This window comes from Sceloporus occidentalis, unplaced genomic scaffold, assembly GCF_023333645.1.
Source record: "Sceloporus occidentalis isolate IW3139 unplaced genomic scaffold, rSceOcc1.0.p SCAF_110, whole genome shotgun sequence".
NCBI classification, from domain to species: Eukaryota; Metazoa; Chordata; class Lepidosauria; order Squamata; family Phrynosomatidae; genus Sceloporus; species Sceloporus occidentalis.
In genome coordinates this window covers 1,654,816-1,671,405 of record NW_028317090.1, presented here as the reverse complement: position 1 = coordinate 1,671,405, position 16,590 = coordinate 1,654,816, and the positions used below count along the sequence as shown (strand labels likewise).

The following is a 16,590-nucleotide window of genomic DNA, read 5'->3' as shown; positions in this document are numbered from 1 at the left end:
GTATTTTTCAATAAACAGAAATAAAAAAATGTGTACAGTATAGTGTTCATGGCTGTGCCATTGTGACCGGTATACATTTATTTACTTCTACTTGGAGACATGTACCTTCTTGCCTGTATAGTTACGGTTCAACTCCCGACTCCCTTGTTTACCATTATTTCCTGTTTAACCCCTTAAGGACAATGGGCGGTCCCTAAACCCTTTTAACCCCTTCGCGACCTTTGCCGGTTCAGGACCGTCATGACAAGAAGGTCACTAAATGACCTTTGACGGTCCTGAACCGTCAAAAAGTTAAATAAGCTTAGAAAGTGATCAAGGATCACTTTCTTCGCTTAAACGGCCTTGCTGCAATGCCTCGATGTCGAGGCATTCAGCAAGGCCGAGATCGGCATCGGGGGCCATGTCTGGCCCCTCCCCGGGGCGTCAACAGCCGCCATACATTGTATGGCGGCGGACGCCCGTTTTAAAAGCGTTTAGGAGGCGATCAACGATCGCCTCCTAAACTTAAATGGTGTCGCTGGAATGCCTCGATCAGGAGGCATCCAGCGACACCAAACACTTACCTTTAGGTGGGCTGTGACCGCTCCGGAGAGCGGTCACAGCCGCAGCTGCCGGTGATCTTCGCCATCAAGTAAGATGGCCGCCGCTCTGTAAAAAAAACAAACAAGAAAAAGTTTGCTAGAGGGTCTCCAGACCCTCTAGAGAACTGGCTCCACTTGCTGGTTGAATACAGGTACTGCATTCAACCATGCAAGTCAATGGAGCCCAGCTTTCTAATCACTATGTGATTAGTAAAATATTCAAAAAAAAAATAAAAAAAAAAAAATGGAAAAAAAAAAATGTGCTAACATTTAAAAATAATTATGCAGTGATGTCACTAGATGAACCATCCAGTACCAGCAAAATGTGTAAAAAAATATAAAAAAAGTATTAAAAAAATAAAAAAAATAAAAAAATAAAGTTTATTATTTTGAGCAAGTGCTAAAATTTCTCAAAAATCTCAAAGAGTTAAAATAAAAGCACTTCAAATACCCAAGGGGTGTCTAATATATAAAAAAAATGGCTGATGGGGTAAATTGGAGTGGCCTAGCTCACAGATAGGGCATAGGTACAGACTGACCAAAATGGAGAAAAAAAGCGCACTTCCCAAATGTGGCATTTTAAATCTGAAACAACCCGACAAACCCATGCATGTGGGGTATCGCTGTACTCAGGAGATGTTCCTGAACACACATTGGGGTGTTGTTTGATAGTGACATATACCAGAACCTGTATATCTATAACTAAAGTACAATTTGTGTGAAAAAAAAATAAAAAAAAATTACTATTACAAAGTTTGACAAAGTGTAGTTCTATAATTGGTGCATGGAAAGGGTTAAAATAACAGCATTCGGAATACCCTGGGGTGTCTAGTTTTCCAAAATATATGGTTTGAATGGGTTAAATTGAGTTAACCGGCTTCAAAGATATTCCAAAGAGGAGATGGAGGCAGAATGACCAAATGACCACCTGAATTACGCATGCCCCAAAAGTAGCCTTTTACCAGCCAAACAATCTGACAAACCCATGCATGTGGGGTATCGCTGCACTCAGGAGATGTTGCTGAACACATATTGGGGTGTTGTTTGACAGTGACATATACCAGAACCTGTATATCTGTAACTAAAGTACAATTTGTGTGGAAAAAAAAATTAAAAAAATTACTATTACAAAGTTTGACAAAGTGTAGTTGTATAATTGGTGCATGGAAAGGGTTAAAATAACAGCATTTGGAATACCCTGGGGTGTCTAGTTTTCAAAAATATATGGTTTAAATGGGTTAAATTGAGTTAACCGGCTTCAAAGATGTTCCAAAGAGGAGATGGAGGCAGACTGACCAGATTTGTTAAAAAAGATTTGGAAATCATAAAATGCTGCTTGTACTTATTGCCCTATAACGTACAAAAAACAGCAAAAAAACATAAAAACATTGGGTATCTCTAAACTCAGGACAAGTAGTAGAATCTATTTAGCTAGTTTTTTTACTTGCTTTTTTAGGTGAGTAAAAGATTTTTCAAATAAAAGTCATAAAATGTCTTTTTTTTCAATTTTTCACCATGTTTTTTTTATTTTTTTTATAGTAAATAAGATGATACGATCAAAATAATGGTATCTGAAGAAAGCCCATCTTGTCCTGAAAAAAACAACATATAACTTATGTGGGTACACTAAATGGGTGAGGAGAAAATTACACCTGAACACAAGCACCACAAAAGTGTCAAAACAGCCTCGGTCCCACAGGGTAGAAAACGAAAAATGAGCCCGGTCCTTAAGGGGTTAAAACAATGCAAAGTGTATACCATATAAAAATGTCTGTTATTTTTCTATAATAACAGATAGTCTCACCATTGGGATTTATCTAAAGATGCTGTACTCTGTACAAGCATAAAAAATATAGTGTAAGTCAATAAACATATTCCTATCATGTTACAATGGAAAACACCACTATTTACACACCACAGTTCATAATACCATTATAACTAAACATAATATAAATTAGGTTTATTCCCTGTCTCTTCATATCTCAGGTCATGAGTGCATCTTCACCAAAACGGTTTCCTACAAAAAATTACAACAAAAAGAAAACATTCTCGGAAATACGTATATTCACACCCACTTGGTCAAAAGAATGACTTGCAAATAATATAATATATATGTCTTATATATTTAGTACTTACATAAGGATTCAGATATATGTGTTAATATCCATTGGTTAAACCAACTATGCCCTGGTAACCTCTTTACAATTAAATTATGATGTCAAATTCCATGGCTGACAATAACTTGCTTCTCATGCATTTTTAAGTAGGGAGTTTGATGTAATGATGCACATTTGTAGAACAGTTCCTAGTATTTACATATATTGTAATATTTTTGTTTTGATGCTGTCACATAATCACATAAAAAAGAAGCTATATTTATAAAAGGGACTGGGTTTGTGTAATGCTGAATTATTGTTGCTGCTTTTATGTCCCACCTAAATGGACCACAACTATTTTTGCTGTATTGGTCTCTGAGGCTTGAGATATGTTTGTTTATTTGGTCTGTATCTACTTTCTTCTTCAATCGGTAGTTCTAAAGCTTCTAGACATAAAATAGCAGGAGCAAGTGATATCCTTCCGTAATAGACGTGGTGATAGCAGGAAAAAGGGCTGAATTTCAACTTCCATTAGAACATCTTGCAACACCCTTTACTTATGCATAAATGTTTTCTTCTAACATATTAGGTTGAATTGAGCTGTGACAATAGGATGTTGACTGGTAGTACCTAACCAAGCAGAATTTCACATTAAAGGTGGTTTGCCTCACTGATTGCAAGAAAAAAATTATCGGTTATGGAAATGCTAGACACAGGACATTTGAAGGTTTTGTTAATGACAAGTATGCACAGCTGGATATCCCAGGAAAAGGAGACAGTAATATCTTGCTTGCTTTAAACAAATAAGAATTTATTATTTGGATCACTGCATGTAAATTAGGAATATCTTGCAAAGGTTAAAGGCGATGGGTTAATATCAACCCCCCCCAACCTATATAATGATTACATTATCTCTGGTTTGGAGATCTGTGACACAAGCATCAGCTGTCTTACTAAAAGACAGTGACAATGAAGTTTATTTACTTTCCTGATACGGATTCCTTACACCACTCTTGAAGTCAACTTACATTCAAGGACATTCTCCCAAAGTATATGTATTAATGATTGATCCCAGGTTACTCGTTGGCACCCTAGTGTTTTAGCTAAAGCTAAAAGGCCAGATACAGTAAAGGGACAAGACACGCGCTATTGCAGGTTATTTCACACAAAAGCACTTTACAAAAAGGATCTGGTGGACTTCAATATTTCTACTGGGATCTGCTACTGCATACTGTGTATGCTATTTGTGCTCTCCAGCGCCACCCTGTGTTTACAATGTGAATTGTATCTATAAACACCATGTTGCACCTAAGCATTTTCCAGTGTGTGCAATACCCGGCAACACTACTTGGCACAGTTTGGATGCTTCCAAAGACTATTTTCCATCTCTAGTACATTACTCATATATATTGTATACATTACTCCAATGAAGTACTATGTAGTTTTACAGTTTTTTAGGATAGACGTGTTATTCTCCTAATTTTTAAATTTTTAATGCTAATGGCAGTAACTATTTTCTTAAGGGACTTCTTATCTAACAGACTACAGGTGCTTTAAAGCATCGAGTGCAATGCAAAGCATATTGTATAATGCCCCCAGCTCATATCATTGTAGCATATGGATCATGGAGAGTGTTTGATCACCGGGCCAGCAGTTCTTTAGCTGTATGGGAAAAGCTGGGACTGTCCACCAATGGCTGGTTATATTGTAGAGATTTCAGGTATTGCCTTACATAGTAACTATTTTGTATCAATCTAATATATAATTTATGACCAGACACTGTAGAGAATTAAAGCTATGGACTATTTTCTGCATTGGTGAAAATAATAACAGATAGACCAAGTACAACATAATTACCGTATTTGCTCGATTATAAGACGACCCCCCAAAATCTGAATATTAACTTAGGAAAAAAAGAAAAAGCCTGAATATAAGACGACCCTAAAGGAAAAAAGTTTTACCAGTAAATGTTAATTCATGTACACTATTTTTTTAAATAAAAGCTATGATTGAGAAAAATATTTTTTTTGTTTTTATTTCCTTGTATTTTCCAACCTGTCCCCCAGTTACACACATCTGCCCCCAGGCTTGCCACACCAATATGGCACTGTGGCCCATGATATGCCTTTTAACCCTCTATATGCCACTGTTCCCCATGGTATGCCTTTTGACCCCCTATATGCCACTCTGCCTCCAGAAATGCCTTATACCCCTATATCCCATTCTGGCATTTAGGGGGTTAAAATGCATATTATGGGGCAGAGTGGCATATAGGGAGGTATAAGGCATTCCAGGAGGCAGAGTGGCATTAAGGGAGTTAAAAGGCATTGTATAGAGCACTCTGCCGCCAGAAATGCCTTATACCCCTATATGCCACTCTGGCATTTAGGGGGTTAAAAGGCATATTATGGGGCAGAGTGGCATATAGGGAGGTATAAGGTATTTCAGGAGGCAGAGTGCTCTATTAAATGCCCCCTTAACGCCACTCTGCCTCCTGAAATGCCTTATACCTCCCTATATGCCACTCTGCCCCATAATATGCCTTTTAACCCCCTAAGTGCCAGAGTGGCCTATAGGGGTATAAGGCATTCCAGAAATGCCCTATGCCCCCATTTAACACACACACACTTACCGGTGCTTCCAATTTCCTGCTGTATTGCCGAGGCAGCGGGTTGACGTCTCCTTCCGCTGCAGCCGGAAGGAGGTGGAGTTGGCAGCGGAGGTTTGTCTGCGTCCGTCGCGGATACCTTCCCCGGCTGTCTGATCTCTGACAGTCGTGGAAGGTATCCGCGACGGACGCAGACAACCCCCGCTGCTAGCCACACCTCCTTCCGGCTGCAGCGGACGTTGTCTACGCAGATCGCGTAGACGTCAACCCGCTGCCCCGGCAATACAGCAGGAAGCACCGGTAAGTGTGTGTGTGGGGGGGGGGAGACCGGAGGATCCAGGTCCCCTGCAGCGGTGCGGGGGATCTGGATCTTAGTCTCATAATCAGACCTCTATTTGAGGTCTGATTAGAAGACGACCCCGATTAGAAGACGAGGGGTATTTTTCAGAGCATTTGCTCTGAAAAAACCTTGTCTTATAATCGAGCAAATACGGTATAAAGACTAGAGAAGGAAACATGAAGTACACTAATTAAAAAAAGTGTGGTAGCTTGTTAACAACAGAACTGTTCCATTTATGTTTCTACAAAGCTAACTATCAGTATATGCTGCTGAACCTATGGGAAATATATACATTTAAAAAACCTTAAGATATAGCAAACAGTCATAAGAAGCTAGTACAGAATCTTGAGCTCAGTTAAAGGTTGCTCATATCAAAGCATGCCTTGTAGTTTTAACAAGTATGTGACTATAATGATTCTTAGACTCAGAATTTGATACAGCATTATTTGTGATTATTCTGTGCCGCTAAAATGAGTAAAATCAACTCTCATGTCAGATCAGGAAACTGCTACTATGTTGTAATATCCACCTCCTTTTTTTACTCTTTCATAAAAAAATATGATATTCTCATTATCTAGGTCGGATTAGCATTTAAGTAATTGCAAATGTTTGTGCACTTTCACGCATTGTGCTTACTATGCAATCTGCATTATAAATGGCCACCCCTTGCAACTTTCTACTGCAAGAAATTCTGAGCTGGCCCGGGACACTGGAAAATTCAAATACTGGTTTGGCTACACTTCTATATACTTTTTTATTATTCGTTATATTTTTTAGATCTTATATTTGTCTTTCTATTGCTATTAGATTAAGAGCTTATTTTGTTACCTTATATGAGAAGAATACAACATGCACAAGCCAGAGCTGTTTAATGCAACTGGCACTCAAATTCTAAGGTTGCATTTACAATACCTTCAGAGGTAAATTGTAATATCCTAATATCCTGCATAAAATCACAGGAACGTGCTTGCATCCAAGTTAAAAAATGAAAACCCCCAATGTGAATTTTTAAGAAGTATTTCGATTCCTATAGACACTCAATCATGCACCCATGCTTGCTCACACACATGCATAGGCTAACCCACACCAAGACTTATACTCTTGTATACATAGAAAAACCTTTTGTGTAATTGAGACACTTGGAAGGTCGTCACTTCTGAGAACTACTACATCTCACAACAGCTATCTCTTTAATGTCCCCCAATCAATGCCCCCCACTTTCTGCATAGGCTCCAGCATTGTTCTACTAACTCTCTCAAGTATTCCTCATCTTTTACCACTAGCATCAGGATTTTTGCTATTCACAAAACAAGAAAGGTGAATGTTAAAATGCTAGATGTTAGAGAGAAAAGAGAGGTGTGTAAAATATCTATAAACCAATTGGGGATAAGAATTCAGGGAGGGATGGAAAGGGAGTGTGCTCTTATGTTAAAGACCTCCAAAATGTGTTGGTGTGTGTGTGTGTGTAAGTATGGATATTTATTGCATACATTGGAATTTGTGGCAGTTTAAAGGGCAGATGTTAATCATTTGACCTGCCTTTGCATTATGTATTTTAATGTTGTGCATAGCTTGCTGGAATTATAGTAGTTTGAAAAGGAGAAATCCAGAGATTTCATTTTTAAAAAAGTATTATGGTGCAGACTGGAAAAAAAAAAAAAAAAAAGATGTTAAAAAAATGCAACTCATAAATCAATGTTAAGTAGGGGAGGTAAATGATTTCTGTACTCTATTTTCATGGCCATTTTAATTCTGCAGTTTTATCAAAATGTTTAAGCATAAAGTTTTATTGATTTTATTATACTGGAGATGAACATAGCAAATTGGATGCATACATTTCCAGCTAGAGAATATCTATTAAATGTGGCACTTACGGCACAAAATATTTCATTATAGTCCTGTTCTTCACAGTGACAATTAAAATCATCTGACTGTTACTTGTAGAAGTGCAATATCTTGTGCATATTCAGACAATGATTGAATTGGCTTTGGTCATATACACTAAAAGCAAACTGTGAAGCTCTGTGTTTAACAACCCAATCACATGTTTAATGTTTGGCTTCTAAAGAGACACACGTGGACAGCTTTAGTCAGAGCCTTCAATTCAGTAACATACACATCTTTATGGAACTCCTTTTTCTTATTATGGCAAAAAGTTAACAATAGGTTGTCATGATACGTATAATAAATGAAACAATTAAAAATATAACCATTGCAAATCTTTTCATATATACATAATATATATATATATTATGTATATATGAAAATATTTGCAATGGTTATATTTTTACAGTGCTTTATAGAGAAATGTAGGTTAGAATTAACAAATACCTGGTTTTATCTCATTTTGTTATAATAAACTTTCTTTATGTTTCATGTGATATTTTGGGTGGCCCTGCTGAAACACCACACTAAGGGAGTTCTATATGGTAATGCAAATGAGGTCCAATCCTCCATGGACTTTCATTACACATTCAGTGTCTGGCAGGGTGACTAGCAATGAGCCATTGCATTGTTTATCACAGGCAGTATGGTAAGGAATCAGGGTGTTTGTCTAGTGGATTGGGTCAAGATAACAGAGCTAGAACTGATTCGAGTAAAGAATTATCTTCTGTTGAGAGTTCAGATAAAGTTGCCCAAATGTATTCCAGTCTGTTGACTCCCTAACTATAACCATCTGGTTCCTACTTGTAATACATCTGTCCTCTTCACACATGTGATGGTTTGAGGAAGGTCTTGGACCAGCTGATACCTTCTACTATTGTATCAAGCTGGTATACTTATCTGCTTGCTGACATTTATAATTCTGTGGATATTCCACAAAGAGAAAATTCTAGGTATTGAAAAAATTGGGCTAATCATGAAGGTTGACTTTAAAATATTATATTAACTAAAGTTATGTTTTATATCATGTACTAGCCAATTAAATAGATAGCTTCATAGGTATATTTTAAATATTTATGATACATACTGATAAATGCTTCATTATAGAGCTATCTCATATCACCTGAAACAGTTCTAAAATTAGCACTTCAAAGAAAAACTAATTTATAAAAATAAATATTTACTGAATAGACTTCATTTACATAAATGTATTTTTTGTACAGTTACGTTTTTATTTTCCTCAATCAATATGATTTATTTTTTTGTTTGTTAGTAAATTATGGCCTCTGATAACAAGTGGTAGTTATATAGCAGACAGTTACATAAAATATGTTGTCAGACATTATACTCAGCACAAGTTTTAAAAATTCTCTTTAGTAAGTAGAGAATCAGGTTGAGACGCTGATTAATCAGTTTGGCATCTCATGCAGACCTCCACTGTGTTTAATGCATCAGATGAGAAGCCACCAGGACTCATTTCCAGACACATACTCTCCAAACTTCAGATGCCTGAATATGGACAATTTCGTTTCATAGGTTGTGGTTAGAGGCATAATTATAGGGCACAACTTTAAGTGCAGCTGTGATCTATAAATGGTTGTGTATAAGATATTTGTTGGCAAATAAAGTATTTTACTTAAAATTTTATATAAAAACACATTTTATGTTTATGTGCACATTTTTTATGCAGTTGAGAGCTATAGAATGCTGTGATACAATCATGTCAAACAAAGAGGGACATCAGGAGAGGAAAGGGGGGAAAGAGGAATTTGAATTTAGGTCCTACCAAGTGACATTGGGAGGTATGCATTACATGGTATAAAGCAGCAAAGCATTCTTATAAATAGTCACGAGCATTCACATAGATGTACAGTGCTGTGCAAAAGTTTTAGGCAGTTGTGGGAAAAGAATTCTGTATAGTAAGACTACTCCCAAATATTGACATGTTAGTAGTTTATCTTTATCATTTACCAAATTGCAAAGTGAGCGAACAGAAAAAAAAATAAATAAAATCAATATTTTGCATGACTACCCTTTGTGTCAGGAAACTGGGTCCATACGGACGACTGTAATGACCCAGCGCGCCCTAAGATGGAGTTCAGCATGCAGTAGCGGAGTCTCAGGACAGGGCCTGGTGCGGGACGACTGTACTCACCCAGGTGTTGAGCATCTAGGGTTGTGCAGCCAGATACCAGCACCCTAATATAGCAGCGGATGTAGACCAGAACGAAGTTAAATCCTGCAGGCACCCTGGAACAGGCATGAGACATAGCACAAGACTCATGTGCAGGATGCTGCAGGCTGGGAGTGTGGAAGCTAAGCAGAGGTTATAGAAGAAAGGAATAGCAAGGGATAGGGAGACCAGGCAAGAAACATAATAGGCAAGATATACATGATACAGGGCACAACATTGAACAAGACAAGGAATAAACATAACCAGACAAGATATACATGTTACAGGGCACTACATGGAACAAGACAGGACACCCCTCTACTGGGGATACAGACAGGACAGGACACCCCACAGGTTACATCACAGACTGACACACATAAATACAGAAACTAGCCTAGGACTGTTTGGTAACTATTGGAGATTTCGTCACATCATATGGCCATGGTATGCTTAGCCCACCACTACGCCAAAGTACTCCAATGACGGTGGGTCCTAACGCTAATCCCTGCTGACAGTGGTACGAAACAAACCAAACGTAATCCAAACACATAGCACTGAGACATACCTTTAGACTGCAGACTGAGACAAACAGAACACATGGGTGGGGCAGACCTTATAAAGGAAACAGAGCTGAAGCAAAGAGCTGAAGCAGAAGCAAGGAATGGAAGATCAGAACAGAGCAAAAGGAAATCCAGGAATGGATCGAAGCAAAACAGGGAAACTGAAGCAAGAGCGAGATATGCAGCTCCACAGCCTGGGTAGGATGTGACACTTTGCCTGCAAAGCACCTTAATTTTTCTAATACACAGTTTTATATGGGACTCGAAAGATAGATTGTTCCAAACATCTTGGAAACAGGTTTTCTGCGGATTTAGGTAGCCTCGCTTCCCTCTTCATGTAATCCCAGACAGACTCTATGATGTTCAGGAGTATTTGTTTGTGCTGAAGAAAGTTCTTAATGACTTTGGCTGTATGTTTGGGGTTGTTGTCATGCTGCAGAATAAATATACTCTTCTTTTTTAAATAAAGATATATGCATTATGAAAAAAATATATAATTTGCCAAAACATTCTTTAGAAACAGAGTACACCCATGGCTTGCTGAGTTGCTGAATTTTTATTGACTTTAAAAAAGTCTGTGATGCAGGAAAATCAGCTTTAACTCAATTTTAGACAGCTGCAAAACTATAGTAACCAGGTTAACAGAATTCATTGGTACTATTTTATACAATTTTCTGCAATATAAGTGTGAGTTTTGTTTACATTTGAAAGAATTCTTTATTTATTATATTAACTTGTGTTCGTTTGTTCCTTTTGTTTTTCTTTCAAAGCTGGGTCTCGAGCATCTTACACCAGCCAGCACAGTCATTTGGGCTCTGAGCTGAGGGCCTTGCAGTCACCAGAACATCATATAGATCCAATTTATGAAGACAGAGTTTATCAGAAGCCACCAATGAGAAGTCTTAGCCAAAGCCAGGGAGATCCTTTACTGCCGGCCCTTACCAGTTCATTTCGCACCAATACAGGTAAGCTTAGAGAATATGATATGATAGGAGAATCAATATATGTATGTATGTTGTATATACTTCTTAGAGACTGAATGTAAAATTACTCAAATTGTGTAAAATTGAATCTAACAATAACACAATAGAAGAAAGGTTTTTAGTTTTAATTTTCACATAAAAATGTGTGCAACATTTGGTATAAAACAACTCTGCAGTGGACAAAACATCCCATCAGAATTTTCTTAATCTATACATTTTCCAGCCAAAAGTAATAGTACATTTCAAAGAATGTATGTATGTATGTATGTATATATATATATATATATATATATATATATATATATATTTACTAGTGTCTATAATAATGCTTGTTAATGATTTTCGGAACAATGTCCACCCTTACAAAAAATATTCATGTAAGCTTATAACATTTTTAAAGTTGATTATTGTATAAAGAAAATATTCAGTGACCTCCTGAATGATAAACCTATTAATAATCTACTTAAACTTTTTTCTTTTCTCCCTTAAAGATACTGTGTTTTAGACACTGTTATTAACTAAAAGCTCTTCTATACAGCCTAGGTAATATATTATTATTATTAAAGGTGTTATTTTATTTAGACCTTTTATCATTATCGTGTATATAACAAATAAAGATAAATCATGCTTGTTTTTAGTACTAAAATAGGCAGCAGCCGAATGCCCATTTTACTGTAACTTGAATGGATTATACAAGGGTGTACCCAAAAATCACACACAGATCATTTTAAATTGATCATAATTCCAATACCACATCCACAGTAATGCGCTGTTTCTTTTACGTTTTAAATATGTTGCATTTCTATAACAATCCAAGTAAATGGAGCCACAGGCGGATAGGAATGTGCAAACACAGTTATTATCATGTGTGCTCTGATGCTATAACATAAGTCCAATATCTTTGTTGCTTCTTGATTGTTCCTTATATATTCCACCAGAATTTCTAAAATATTGTCCCTTTTTAATTTCCTTTGTTACATACATGGATGTGCCTTACAAGCAGAACATGTAATGACAATAAACCTATAATTATTGTATTCTGTCTAATCAACGTGCTTTTTACTCACCATAGTTATTGGACTTTATTCATTGCCTTTTATAAAACTAATGGCTCAACAATGTAAAGTACAAAGGAAAGCAAAGAAAGATATTTTCCCCGTTAGTACATTTATCAGATATATGTGGTTGTACCCAAATGAAGACTGCTCTCAAAGCCCATGTAGGTGACAGTAAGCAAAGTATTACAGGGTAGACACACACTAGAGTTAAATGCCACAATAGTACTAAAAAAGCAGACTTTATATGTTTATATACATTTACACCAGTTTATATAAACTTACACAGCTATAACGCCCTTTTTGCATTTTAGGTGCTTGTGTGGTTAACAGCATCCAATGCTCTTCATCATCCTTCTTGCTAAGGGTCTTGAGAGTTATAGTACACAAGAGTTAATCGTTCTATTTTCTTTAATTAAGAAAAATTTATATTTATAAAAATGTGTGTGTCTGTGTGTCTTTTTAAAATATATTTATGGGAAGAAGATCTCATCCCTTCATGAAAGCAGGGATTGAAGGTTTCCCCCTCATGCACCAATCCTTGCTGACATTTATTTCATTTCTAAGAGATGCTGCCATCTGGTCACTACGCAATCCACACCATTCTCATGTCCTCCTTTATGGCTGCTGTGTTTAAATGTAAACTTGAATCTTGCATGTACATGCATGTAGTCTTGCGTGTAAATTTAAAACCTACGCGATTTCTGATGGAGGTATAATAAGAGATCCAGATTGACCGAGAGACTGTTTGGCAGGCCTTCAACACAAAAATCACTTTTAGAGAACTTTTTGGGTGGTAGTATGAAATATGTGGTTGGCATCCGAGGCCTACTGCCAAACATGTATTTGTGTTTGTTAGAAACGGGACAAAATCTATACAATTTTAATATCTTTAAAAGAATTAGTATTTTTTTCAGTGGCATGTTTCCTTGCAGGCATTTTTTGTCTTTTAAGAATATTAATATTTATTTAAGAGGTGTAAAGGTTCTTTGCAAAGGCTATATTTGTCTGTACCGATGCTTTAGCTCAATAACTTCTAAAAATAAAACAGTCGCTGCATATTACTGATACAGGTTAGTTAGTTTCAAATACATTTCTAGAATTACAGAAATTCAACGTATAAGGTGTTTCCATTCATTTTTTGAAGGACACAGTGCACTTCTCCGGCTGTATGATTGACTCTGAACTTATTCCTCTTACTGAAACAGAGTGACCTTCCTGTCCATTTTAAGCTTACAATAAATCTCATCCACTTAGGTTTTTCCTGTGGTGTAGTATGTGAACAGTTTTGAAAGCCATTAACAACTATTTATGGCTTACTGACCCTATCTTTCACTCTTTCTTCCGTTCTGTGTATCATTTTAACACATTATCCAGCATGGGCTTTTCTGAAAGTGCCTGTTTGCAATTAAATGATGGCATTGTTATATGTAAGTCATTTATCTATCTGTCTATCTATCCATCCATCCATCCATCCATCTATCATTACTTTCACCGCACAGAGAGGAACATATGTGACCATATAAAAATGGTATACATTTGATAGAACTTTTTTAGCCTGCTGCTGCAAGAATAAATGTGTCTATGGGGACTAGTATTATAGAAAAGCTGTCTGCGAAAATGAAGCATGAATAGGAAAGGAAGGATATAAGTTGAATTCTATAGACCTCGTGCCATAAATTGTCACATCTGTCAGTATTTCATAGAAGCAGAGTGGCATTGATAAAAGGCAGGTCAATTATCCAGGTGTGAATGTCAGTTAAGGAAGCCACTAAGGGAATAGAGTCATGAGTTAGGTTTAAATTATGTCAAAAAGAGATTTGCTCACGTTAGAATAAATTATTGTAAATTAGCATAAAATGAAAATGGACTTTTTCAATGCCTTTCTCAAACCAGTTATATAAGTACACTGCATAAATATGTGTTTGTTTACTTTCCTGGATTAGTTACTCAATACTCTCCTTTTGAGCACCATTTTTTAAACTAATTAAACTGCCATGTTTTTTTTCAACACAGAAATATACATCATTGGGGATATTGAGCTACAAGATTTGATTATGATAAAGTGGGACACCATATTGAAAAACACAACTGATACCAAAAAAGAAACTTGTACGTTTAAGCACTGTTTTATCACACAGGTTGTGTGGACACAGGTTGTGAAAAGCTATAGTGTAAGCTTAGGGTAGAACAGCAATGTAAATTGCAGTGTTCAGTTTAAGCAGAGTTTTTATGTCAATGTTTTGATCAACTCCTTTATATTAAAAGACATAAGACTTCCTTCAGACACAAAGGATTTCTTTTTCTACTAAATTCTGTGATTTATGGAACAATCTTAAGTTAGTTAAAGGTTAATAGTAACATTATCTGACATGGATTAGCTACTTAAATAAATGTGATATGAAGATAAAAGTCTTCATAGTACAGACCTGTCCATGAGCGAAGATGGTTTACTTCATGTGGCAGGCTTTAGTGATATTTTTAGTTTCCACTTCCTAATATTTTAAGTTATTTTCAGAAAATGTGTGGTGTTCATTGTTGACTAGGACAGATGTGCCTGATGAGAAGGCAAACCCTTTGTCATTCCTGATGTTTGAGTGTAAATATAAGAAGGTTTTCCTGGGGTTTTCAACGACATTGAATGCAAGTGCCTAGGATGCTTGACTGCACATGTAGCCAACATCTCCAGATGTTGCTGGCAAGATGATTTGTTTTATTAGCTTTCATCTAACTAAAACCAGTGGGAGAAGAAGAATATGAGTTATGGGACTAGTAATAGTTCAGCAGCATCTAAAGGTGCCTACTATTACCTACTTTTGACTCGATGCAGCCTTGTGCCAGGCTATACAGGTTTTATACTATAACAAATATTGAGTTTAAAATTCATATCCATAATAAGAGAATAAATAATTAGCTCACATATGGTAATTATGTAGCAGACTTTAAAAAAAATAAATATGAACAGCATCATTTGTGGATAATTTGTGGAGCCATTGAGTATGACAGCTCAGGGGGATCCTGGGGCACTGCATAAACCTCTGGGTAGGGTTTATTATGCCTCTTCCAGCCCTTTCGCCGCAAAACAATCTGGGTTGGATCTGAGGCATGTTGATATTAGATCACTTCTGCTTCTAAAATTCTCCATAAAATAAAAATGCCTTTTTACAGATGCAGTTAAAAGCATATTCAGGCGTATTCATGATATGACTTCTTTCCACTTAACATGGGAAGTTAAAAAAGTTACACTCTGTTTTAGTAAAGATCTCGCTTTAGATAACTAATGTCTTACCAAGAAAATTATGTTGGGAAATAGAAATCCCAACTTCTAAAATGTTTAATTCTGTGCTTTAACCCCACCTATTAGCCCAGGTAACACTACAGTGGCTATACTGACATAATTCAATGTTGATTGGAAATTTTTTTTGCAACTGAGTTAAATAAAACCCACAGGAGGAGTGATCAATTAGGAACAAAAAGTGTAAGGAATGGGCTGGGAGCTTTAAGGAAGAAAGTGTAGACAGTAGGAGGCAGTCCAAAAAATAAATGTCAATAATCAGTCCAGAAGGTCAAGTGCATGGAGCACACGATCACAAAGAGTTAAAAAAACATTGAGTAGTAGATAATCAGGATAACCATGTAACAAGCCAAAGGTCAAAAGCCGTGAGGTCAAGCAAGGACAAGCAGGTTCAAGTTCACATAGGAATTATCACAGCACTCAGATTGCAGACATAGGACTTGCTCAGATTACATCCACAGGATTTACCCAGCACCCAGATTGCACCCACTGTGGCCTCCTCTCAGAGTCTCAGGTTTCTTCTCAGTCAGGTCTCCTTTAAGTTTGGCTCACGTGTACATCATTCTATTCTCTTTAGGCCTAAAACAGGAACAGTAATGGGTAGACTGTCTGAAAACACACATACCGTATTTGCAAACGCTCTAAGACCTCGTCTTATATTCAATGTCGTCTTATAATCAGACCTCAAATAGAGGTCTGACTACAAAACTAAGATCCAGATCCCCCCAAGCACTGCAGGGGACCTGGATCCTCCTCTCTGGCAGCCGGTGGATGCCACACACTTGTTTGCCTTTAGACACATTTACCCTACATACAGACATTTTCAAAACAGAAACATACTCTCTCTCCCCTTTCTTATAATTTTCCCCTGTTTAAATATCTATCCACTTTCACACCAGTTTTCATTACCCTCCCTTTCTTATTACCTTTCCTCTCTCTTTACGCTCCTCTTCTCTTTGTTCCTTCCCTTTCAGTTTTTCTCTCCTTTTTCCCCTATCTCTCCCATCTCTTTCTC

At 36.8% G+C, this 16,590-nt stretch overlaps 1 protein-coding gene across 3 annotated transcripts in view; it reads left to right on the top strand.

Moving 5' to 3' along the window:
• LOC149283180 (catenin delta-2) overlaps window positions 1-16,590 on the top strand; it is a 355,798-nt gene that overhangs the window by 217,863 nt on the left and 121,345 nt on the right. For all 3 annotated transcript variants that reach the window (XM_089497914.1, XM_089497913.1, XM_089497915.1), the window contains one exon: window positions 11,013-11,207. In XM_089497914.1, the coding sequence (XP_089354040.1) occupies window positions 11,013-11,207 (195 nt within the window). The remainder of the gene's footprint in view (window positions 1-11,012; window positions 11,208-16,590) is intronic.